A 10,121-nucleotide genomic window follows, 5' to 3' on the forward strand; every position below is an offset into this window, starting at 1 on the left:
GCTGCGCCACCAGGGAGGGCCCTGGTTAACTTTTTATTTAACTTTATTTGCTGGTCAGGTAAACAATCTGACACATGTTTCCTGTTTCTGTGATAGCAAACAAATAGTTTTGCCAGTCATCTTCTTGGCATTAAGTCATATACCTTTTATGAAATGATATCTGATATGAAAAATAGATTTGGACATTGATAAATTTTTTTCACATCCCTATACTTGTGGATTATTCCCTTCTAAACTATGTTTGCTGCAGGTATGTATAAGTATGTTACAAGAACCCATCATGCTTATTGATGAAAAATACTGATATTTTCATTTATATTCTCTTTATATTTGTGTTTAATAACATTGAGTGCTACATGCCAGATGCTATGCTGGATATTTTATTTACATTATCTCTGATTTTCACATAACTTAGATACTAGCTGGGTGAATTTCATGCTGGTGATGGAAGTACATACAGGTCAACAAGGGAGCTGTTTACATTCTCACAGTGTCCTCTGGTTATAAGTGCCTTCTTTTTGGTGATTTCTACCCTTTGTTCATTTTATGTTCAAGTTAGGAAACATTTTTTATCTTGCTATGCTGAACATGCCACTTCTGTATTTTACATAGCATGCACCTTTGTGTGAAACCTAGTCTCTTCTTCAATTTGTACATATATAATATGCATTTGAAGAATCTGTGCAAGTAGTAGGTTTTACTGAATGGGAAGGAAGGATTTATTTCCAGCATCACAAATAACTTCAGATTAACAGCAAATATCTCACACCATTTGGGATGTCTTCCTTTAGCTAGTTTACGCCCCCAGAGCAAGACAATAACTTACTGATTTCTCTTTCTCATCTTTCCCTCACCCTCACTACCCCAGCTTTACTTTTGATTGAATCATGTATAATATTTTCATTTTCATTCCTTAATGAGCCTTGAGATTATCTTTATATATCCAATCCGCTAGGTATTTGTTCAGTGAAACGAAAAAGGGCCCACCATTCTCAGAATTCACCCTCCTTATATGGCAGTAGCAGTTATAAGCAGAATTTTCCCCTATTGGTATTATCCTCAAGTTATAAGTGAGGGAGCAACCACAAAGATTTAATGACTTGTCCAGGAGTATTTAGTTAGTGATAAAGTCAGGTTTTGTATCTAGGTCCAGCTGTTCCTACCAAACGAGACACAATTCAAAAAAGAAGTTAGAAAAAGTGTAAGTTAAAGTCCTCTGAGCTTGAAAATAGGAAAATTACTTTGAAAATTCATAGCATTTGAATCTACTTGGTTTAGGAGTACATACTTTTACAATGATGATGTTTCGTAAGGTAAGGGAACATAATAAGTAAATATTTTCTGTTACTGAGCTGGAAAAAGGCACAAAATGATGTGAAAATAAACTATTATATTATTCAAGAAATTAAAAAAATTTTCAATTACTTGAGAAATCGTGCCTGGTAGCAGACAAATGGGATATTTGTTATGGCTAATAATAAGAGATTACTATGAATATTTCTATGCTAATTAGCTAAACAGAAGAAACTGAACAGGGAAGAAATAGAAAACCTGCACAGGGCAGTCACAAGCAAGGAAATTGAAACAGGAATCAAAACTCTCCCCAAAAAACAACAATCCAAGACCATCTAGATGGCTTCGTAAGTGAGTTTTACCAAATCTTCCAAGAATATGACTGCTGTTCATATTCTTTCAAAAAATTCAGAAAGAGGGAATATATCAAATTTTACCAAGCCAACATTAACCTAATACCAAAATCAGGCAAAGAGTATCAAAAAGGAAAACTACAGACCAATGTAAAAATCCTCAACAAAATCTTAGCAAATCCAATCCAATGATGCATTAAAATGATTAAACCGCATGATCAAGGGGAATATAAACCAGGGACACAGCAATGGTTCAACACCTGAAACTCACTCAATGGGAAATTTAGTTTAAAATTTATTTATAGACTGACTATCTTGATAAATATTGATCCTCATTTTCATCATATTTCTCTTAACATAGTTTTCCAATAGCTGCTTTTTTTTTTTTTTACAGAGACAGTTAAAGGCAGATGCTAAAAAAGCTATTGGAAGGCTTCAACTGCGTACACTGAAACAAGGAGACAAGGTACGTTTATAATTTGAAATGCTGTTTGTTTTAAAGCATTGCTACCAGTTGTTGAAATTAATTGTTCTCCCAAAATATGCCTTTAGTTGGAATTTATAAACCTTCTAAAAAGTATTATTTATTCTTGGAATTCATAAATCTATTGATTTTTTTTTTAAAAAATCTATTTGATGCTAAAAGTAGGCTGAGTACTGTCCCCCAAAGATAACTACATCCCTGGAACCTGTGAGTGTTGCCTTATATAGCAAAGCAGACATTAAAGATGTGGTTGAGTTTAGGGGCTAGAAGATGGGGTGATTATCTATCCTGCATTACCCAAGCGGCCCTTAATTATAATCACAGTGTCATTATAAGACCAAAAGAGGGGAATTTTGACTCCGATACAGCAGGTGATGTGACAGTGGGAATAAGAAGTAGGAATGATGTGATAAAAGGGCCATAAGCCAAGGAAAGGGATTCTCTCAAGGAAAGGAACATAGCACTGCAAACACTTTGTAAAGATTTATTTATTTGTGCATACAGAACTGGGGTACAAGCCAGTGGTGCAGGGGCAGTGAGAGGATTCACCAAAGACAGGTGGGGAGCAGAACAGGCAGATTGACGAAGTACACTGCTGAGGGGAGCAGCAGGCGGGTCAGGGGAGGTCTGCTCAACTTGTGGGTCACCTCCCGGGCAAGCGGGGATGGAACTCATGCGGAAGTGGCTTTAGCTTCTTAGGGCTGTGCTTTAACCCGCTGCACCACCAGGGAGGGCTGCAAACACTGTGATTTTTAAGACTTCTGATTTTCAGAATACTAAGGGATAAAAATTGTGTTATTTTAAGTCACTGAGCTATAGTAATTTGTTATAACTGGAAGCTAACACAGTAGAGCTTTACTTGAATATCAATTTGCAGATTTAGGGCAGTTGGAAAATCCACTGATAGGGAAGACATGGCTATAAAACTTACAGAAATTAAAAATACCATTTATAATAGCACTAAAAGCATTAAATATTTGGGTGTAAATCTTACATAATATGTACAAGATCACTATGCTGCAAACTGTAAAATACCAATGAAAGGAAGAAATCTTTTGCTGAATTTGACAAGTTCATTTTAAGATTAGATGAAAAAGCAAAATAAGTAGAATAACCAAAACAATTTTTGCAAAGAAGAACAAATTTGAATGATTTACTTTACCTAATTTGCAAAATTATTTTAGAGGTACCGTAGTCAAGATGGTATAGTGCTGGAGAAAGGGTACAATTTTAGATCAATGGAACAGAAGAGACCAGAAATAGACCCACATATATAGGGTCAAATGATTTTCAACAAAGGTGCAAAAGCAACTCAATGAAGGAAGGATAGCTGGTTGTTGGCTCTCTATAAGCAATTATTAGATATCCATATGAAAAAAGTGAACCTCAATCCATACTAAGCATCCTCTGCCAAAACAAAATTATCTCAGAATGGAACATAGACCTAATATATATCTTAGAACTATCAAGTTTTAGAGAAATCTGGAGGATGTTCATGGGCCTCCCTGGTGGCACAAGGGGTTAAGTTTCAGCACTATGAAGCTATCAGCTGTAGTGTATTTCATTTAGTCTGCCTGTTCTACTCCCCACTCTGTTTCTGGTGAATCCTCTTCCCTCCATCCCCACACCTTTGGCCTACACTCCAGCTCTTGTATGCATAGATAAATAAAATAAATGAGGAAAAAAAAGTTCATAACTTGGTTTAGGCAAAGATTACTTAGATATAGCACCAAAAACAAGTCTACCAAAGGAAAAAATGAAACATTTTACTTTGTCAAGGGAAGTAAATCCCGAAAGTTAATTTGTATGGTGATAGATGGTAACTAGATTTAATTTGATGATATTTTATAATGTTTAAAAATACTGAGTTATGGCCCTCCCTGGTGGCGCAGCGGGTTAAAGCGCAGCACTAAGAAGCTAAAGCCACTTCCGCATGAGTTGGATCCCCGCATGCCCCGGAGGTGACCACATGGCGTGGCAGACCTCTCCTGACCCGCCCGCTGCTCCCCTCAGCAGTGTACTTCCTCGATCTGCCTGTTCTGCTCCCCACTCTGTCCCTCTCACCCTCCGCATCTCTGACCTGTACCTCAGTTCTGTATGAATAAATAAATAAATCTTAAAAAAAAAGATTTATTTATCTATGCATATAAGAACTAGAGTACAGACCAGAGGCACAGGGGGGTGAGAGGATTCACTGGAGTCAGAGTGGGGAACAGAGCAGGTGGACCTAATGAAATACACTGCTGAGGAGAGCAGTGGGGAGACAGGAGAGGTCTGCTGTGCTATGTAGGTCAGCTCCCTGGCCGGTGATCTGAACTAGTGCCTTGGATAGCTTCATAGAACTGTGCTTTAATCTTTTGCGCCACCAGGGAGTGCCCACACGTAACATCTTATGAATTCTAAAACCAGGAAAAACAGTTAAAATCAGTGCTACATGATTCTCTTTGTGCTGTTCCTCATTTGTTTGGCTTTATTCTTGTAGCTTTTTAAAGTCAAGATTACTTTATTTTCAAATTTAAGTTATATGACATTGTTATCAACTATAGTCAGCAAGTTTTATAATATATCCTCAGAGCTTATTTATCTTTTATTTTTAAAGATTTATTTATTTATGCATTCAAGAACTCAGGAATAGGCTTAGGTGTGGGGGGAGGAAAGGGGGGTATTGGAAAGGATTCACCAGGCACTGAGTGGAAAACAACAGACAATTTACTGAAATATACTGCTGAGGGGAGGGAGCAGTGGGCAGGACAGGATAGGTCTGCTGCACCATATGTGAGTTAGCTCCCTGGCTGGGATCCAACTCAGGCCAGGCCGAAGCAGTTGTGAAAGCCTCATAGTACAAGGACTTAACCCCTACAACCATCATGGAGGCCCAGACCTTATTTATCTTACAGCTGAAACTTTGTACCCTTTTACCAGCCAATTCCTCCCCATCCCCATGCCCTGGCAACCACTTTGCTGCTCTTTGTTTCTATGAGTTTGGCTCTTTTTTTTTTATTCCAATTAAATCTAAATAATTTAAATTGCTTATTGACATATAATCATCTAGGATATGATCCCCCTCTAATTCATGCTATTTAAATACATGTATATTCTGATCTTAGCCTGAAGTTTAATGTATTTTTTCCTGTCCATCAGTGTAACAATAACTATTTACTCATAGGAGATTGGCCCTGATGGAGATAGTTGTGCTGTGTGTATTGAGCTGTATAAGCCAAATGATTTGGTTCGCATTTTAACCTGCAAGTAAGTTTCATTTTCTCTTACATCAGTAAGAATAATAGCTGATTTACAAAAATGATTATATTGGGGGAAACTATTTTGAATGTTAACAAATTGATATAAATAAAGTACTGATGAATGACTTTTTCTTTGAATATAGGAGAATCTTTTAATACCACTGTAATTGTTATCAGCTAATTATATAAAGTTTCTATGATCTGGGAAATGTTAAACTAAATCCACATAGCATTGAGACCTTAGTTATTATACACTATATATATATATATATATATATATAGTGTATAATAAATAGTACTGGGTTAATTAATTAAAATTCTTTTTTTATTAATTCATTTTTATTTATATCTTTTAGATCATTGTGTATTCCCCATAAAGTTCCTACCACCAGTTCACTTGTGAACCTTCACCATAGTCCCTTGTGCCCTTCGCTCCCATTTTGATCCCTTTTCCTCTTTCTCTCACAACACTTATTCTTTTTAATCAATTAACTAATTAATTAATGAACTTATTTATTTACAATGTTTTCTTTTCTCAGGTGTATGCCCCATAGAATTCCCACCACAATTCACCCGGAATTCCCACCGCAATTCACCCGTGCTCCATCACCATAGACCCTTGTGTTCTCCCCGCCCTTGCCCTGGACTTTCCCTTCCCCAGTAGAATGTCTCTGCTTTGTAGTTGGCTTTTTTGGTTGTTGTTGCTTGATTTTGTTGTAACAGCCCTACTAAGAAAAATAAACTAATGAGCACCTATTTGGAAGTCTTCATTCTTTAGTTTTTTATTATCCCTCTCCTCAGAGTTATTCTTAGCATTCATTCTTTTTGGTATTAAGTAATGGTTTTCTTTGAATGTATCATATTTCCTAAAGTGTCAGTTATTATGTTGTCCTCATAGTATTGTACTATATTACTGAGAATAACTACGTCTTTACAGTTAGGGAATGACAAGATAACTGAGATATGAAATACTGAACGGAGTCTTGAGTCAGGTAGCATCTTAGCAGTTTTTCAAGTAATGAGCAGTGAACACCTTTTTCTTGAAGCTGTAGTAATGCAGCTGTTTTATATTTTAAGGTACTGTATTATGAAATTTCCAAATTTTGTCTTCATGGCTGCTTCTTAGTATTTATGTTGCTTATGTTTCTGTGTGTTTAAAAGGAAAAAGAAGAGGACATACAGTAAAATACTAAGTAAAATTAAAGGGTAACCTGTTAGTATATTAGGTAAGTATTGTTATTTCATCGCTGATAATTAAATTATGTGTGTTTTTCTTCATTAGCCATATTTTCCACAAGACATGTGTTGACCCATGGCTGCTAGAACACAGGACTTGCCCTATGTGCAAATGTGACATACTCAAAGCTTTGGGAATTGAGGTAAATATTGCTAAACTATTTATGTGAAGGAACTTAGGCAATGTGTTAATATAAATACCTGGACCTTCCGAAAATTAGCATCCTTGTTTTCTAGCCATGTAATGTGCTAGACTTATAGTTCACACCAAAAATTGGACATCTTTTCATCCTAGTGGCAGCAAATTTGGATCACTTTCATTTTCCTTCTCCTTCCCTCTCCTCAAATGTAATTATTTGGTTGGAATTTGAAGCCATAGTTATATAAACTACCTAATGGCTTCTGATGCCTCTTTGTTTTTCACTTTCTTACTGTTGCATAACAATGAAACTTGTAGGTAAATGAATATATAGTTTGAGCAAGTGTAATAAATATTAAATTATTATTATACTTGGCCAGTGAAAGTGAAAAAACTGCCAACCTGTTTCACAAAGTGCACCACAGAAAGATGAGCTCCACAAAATTCCTGACTTTTTTTCCACAAGAAATGTGTTGTCTTGTGGAAAGGAGATAAATATGTCACAGAGATTCTCAATTTCCTTATTGAGAAACATGTGATTACTTTGTGCCGACTATTCTATAGTGCTGGGGCCACCCAGATGAATGTCAGGTATGAGGGTGATCTGCCTTTAATATCTTTCATCCTATTGCTGGGCTCCATTATTTTGACTATCCTAACTGTACCAACAAGAGATTTTTGTGACCATTAAAAGGGAGTATGGGCTGAAATGCTTAAAAGCATTGCTCTAATGCGTTAACTGTGAAAAAAAAGTAATGATATTTCAAGGAAGAGCATGTATTCTGAAAATTTGTTCAACTATTTCCCAAAGGTGGATGTTGAAGATGGGTCAGTGTCTTTACAAGCTCCCGCGTCCAATGAAACATCTAATAGTGCCTCTCCTCATGAAGAGGATAGTCGTAGTGAGACTGCATCTTCTGGCTATGCTTCAGTTCAGGGAGCTGATGAACCACCTTTAGAGGAGCACGTGCCGTCAGCAAGTAAGCACCATGCTTTGAGCACCATTGAGTACCCCATATGTCATTCTTTCTGGGTCATATACACAGCATTAATCCTGTATCTTACCATTTGCTTCTCCTGTCCATTAGCACATTTTAGGATTTCCCACCAACAATGATGCAATGCTGGATGAAATGCTACCTTAACTTAATAAACACAGATTCAGATGTAACTGAAACAGATGAAGTACCACAGGAAGGGAGGGGGGGGATTAGTTACAGAAGAAAAAGATATATATGGAATTTTGTCTAGGATACATTTAATTGTTGGCTCATTAACCTACAGAACCAGAACTACAGAAACTTTTTTTTGTTATATATCCAAAAGGACAGAGTGCAAAGAGTAAAGGGCACTTGCACAGACACAAGTGGGTGGAAAGTGCTGCTCCTGAAAGGGACAATTTAAAAAAAAAAAAATTCTATTTATTTATTTTTCCTTACAATGTTTGCTTTCTTTTCTCAGGTGTAGTCCCCATAGTGTTTCCACCATTAATCCACCAGTGCACCATTATCATAGTCACTTGTGTTCTTCCCACCCTCATTTTGATCTCTCCCCTCCCCCCACTGCTACAGAATGGCTCTGATTTGTAGTTGTCTGCTTATTTGCTTTGTTTTGTTGTTATTTTTTCCTTTATTCCCTATATTCCTCCTATAAGTGAAACCATCCAGTATTTTTCTTTATCCTTTGGACTTATTTCACTGAGCATCACCCTTCAGCTCCCTATGTTGCTGCAAATGGCATTAGTTTGTCTTGTTTGATGGCTCAATAGTATTCCTTTGTGTATATATACCACATATTCTTGATATTCTTGATCCAGCCATCTTTTCTGGGCATTTGGGTTGATTACAAGTCTTAACCTATTATAAATAGTGCTGCAATAAACATAAAGGTACATGTATAATTTTGAGTTAATTTGTTTTGTTGTTGTTCTTTGGGTAGATTCCTAAGAGTGGAATCACTGGGTCATATGCTGGTAACCTGAGGAACCTCCATACAGCACTCCATTGTGGTTGGACCAGTTTGCATTCCCATCAGCAATGTAGGAGAGTTCCTTTCTGTAGTTGCTAGTTATTTTTAAATATGTGCTATTCTTACTGGTGTAAACTAGCTCATTGTGGTTTTAATTTGCATTTCCCGATGTTGAGGGATGTTGAACATTTTTTTAATAAGCTTGCTGGCCATTTGCATTTCCTAAGAGCTTCTCCTGTACAGCAAAAGAGACATTAACCAAAACAGTCACCCACTGATTGGAAAAAATTTTTACATTCCATACAACTGATAAGGGACCAATCATAAAGATCTACCAGGAGTTCACAAGACTCAACGAAAACAAAGTTGAGTCTGCCCAATCAAAAATGGGCAGAAGAACTTAAAAGATACTTTTTCAGAAAGGCACAGTTTTTGCTAAGAGAGATCAGTATAGTCACAGGTGGCAGTGGCAGCTTTGGTAGGAGAGTTGCCTCTGCTGTTTTGCAGGGGGTGTCAGTGAAGAGAAGTGCTGATGTGGTCACAGGTCACAGGCCAGCAGGAGGGCCGCTGCCTAAACTATAGAAACTTTTAAACTTTGGGAGACATTGTTTATTGCAGATCGATTAGAAATTAAGATAATGAGTTTCAAATGAGAAATCCAATTCAGTTCACAAAAGCTTGATTTATACATAGCTTCTCAGGAACTCTCCTTTTTTTTCTTCCCAGCTTTAGAGAAATGCTTGACTGGTAACACTGTGTAAGTTTAAAGTGTACAACATGATGATTTAATGCATGTCTCTATTGCAAAAAGATTACCAAAGTAATTTTTTAAATTCCATCACCTCACATAATAAAAATTGTGTATGTGTAAGTGTATGTTTAAGATTTACTAATTTAGGATTTGAATAGACACTTCTCCAAAGAAGATATACAGATGGTGAAGAGGCATATGAAAAGATGCTGATCAGCTCTTATTATTAGGGAAATGCAACTCAAAATAAGAAGCATCACCTCACACCAGTTAGAATGCTATTATTAAAAAGACCAGAAACCACACGTGTAGAGAGAAGGGAACTCTTGTACATTATTGGGAAGGTAAATTGGTACAGCTATTACGGAAAAATGGTATGGAGAGTCCTTGAAAATTTAAAAATAAAAACTGCATACAATCCAATTATCCTATTTCTGGGCACCTACCTGAAGAATATAAAGGCACTTAATTCAAGAGGTATATGGAACATTATTTACAATAACCAAGAAATGGAAACAACTTCAGTACCCATCAACAGATGACTGGATAAGTAAAATGCAGAATACATACACAATCTAATTCTACTCAGCTATAAAAACAAATGAAACACTGCCATTTATGTACCACATCTTTTTTTTATCTTTTACTTTTATTT

General features: G+C 36.5%; 1 protein-coding gene across 1 annotated transcript in view; it reads left to right on the forward strand.

Moving 5' to 3' along the window:
* Positions 1–10,121, forward strand: part of RNF128 (ring finger protein 128, E3 ubiquitin protein ligase) — an 88,722-nt gene that overhangs the window by 71,437 nt on the left and 7,164 nt on the right. The window contains exons 3-6 of the mRNA XM_004685675.2: positions 2,041–2,112; positions 5,297–5,379; positions 6,655–6,751; positions 7,559–7,727. Coding sequence (XP_004685732.1) covers positions 2,041–2,112; positions 5,297–5,379; positions 6,655–6,751; positions 7,559–7,727 — 421 coding nt within the window. The remainder of the gene's footprint in view (positions 1–2,040; positions 2,113–5,296; positions 5,380–6,654; positions 6,752–7,558; positions 7,728–10,121) is intronic.

This window comes from Condylura cristata, unplaced genomic scaffold, assembly GCF_000260355.1.
Source record: "Condylura cristata isolate star-nosed mole 26May11 unplaced genomic scaffold, ConCri1.0 scaffold00019, whole genome shotgun sequence".
In the NCBI taxonomy this organism is placed as follows: Eukaryota; Metazoa; Chordata; class Mammalia; order Eulipotyphla; family Talpidae; genus Condylura; species Condylura cristata.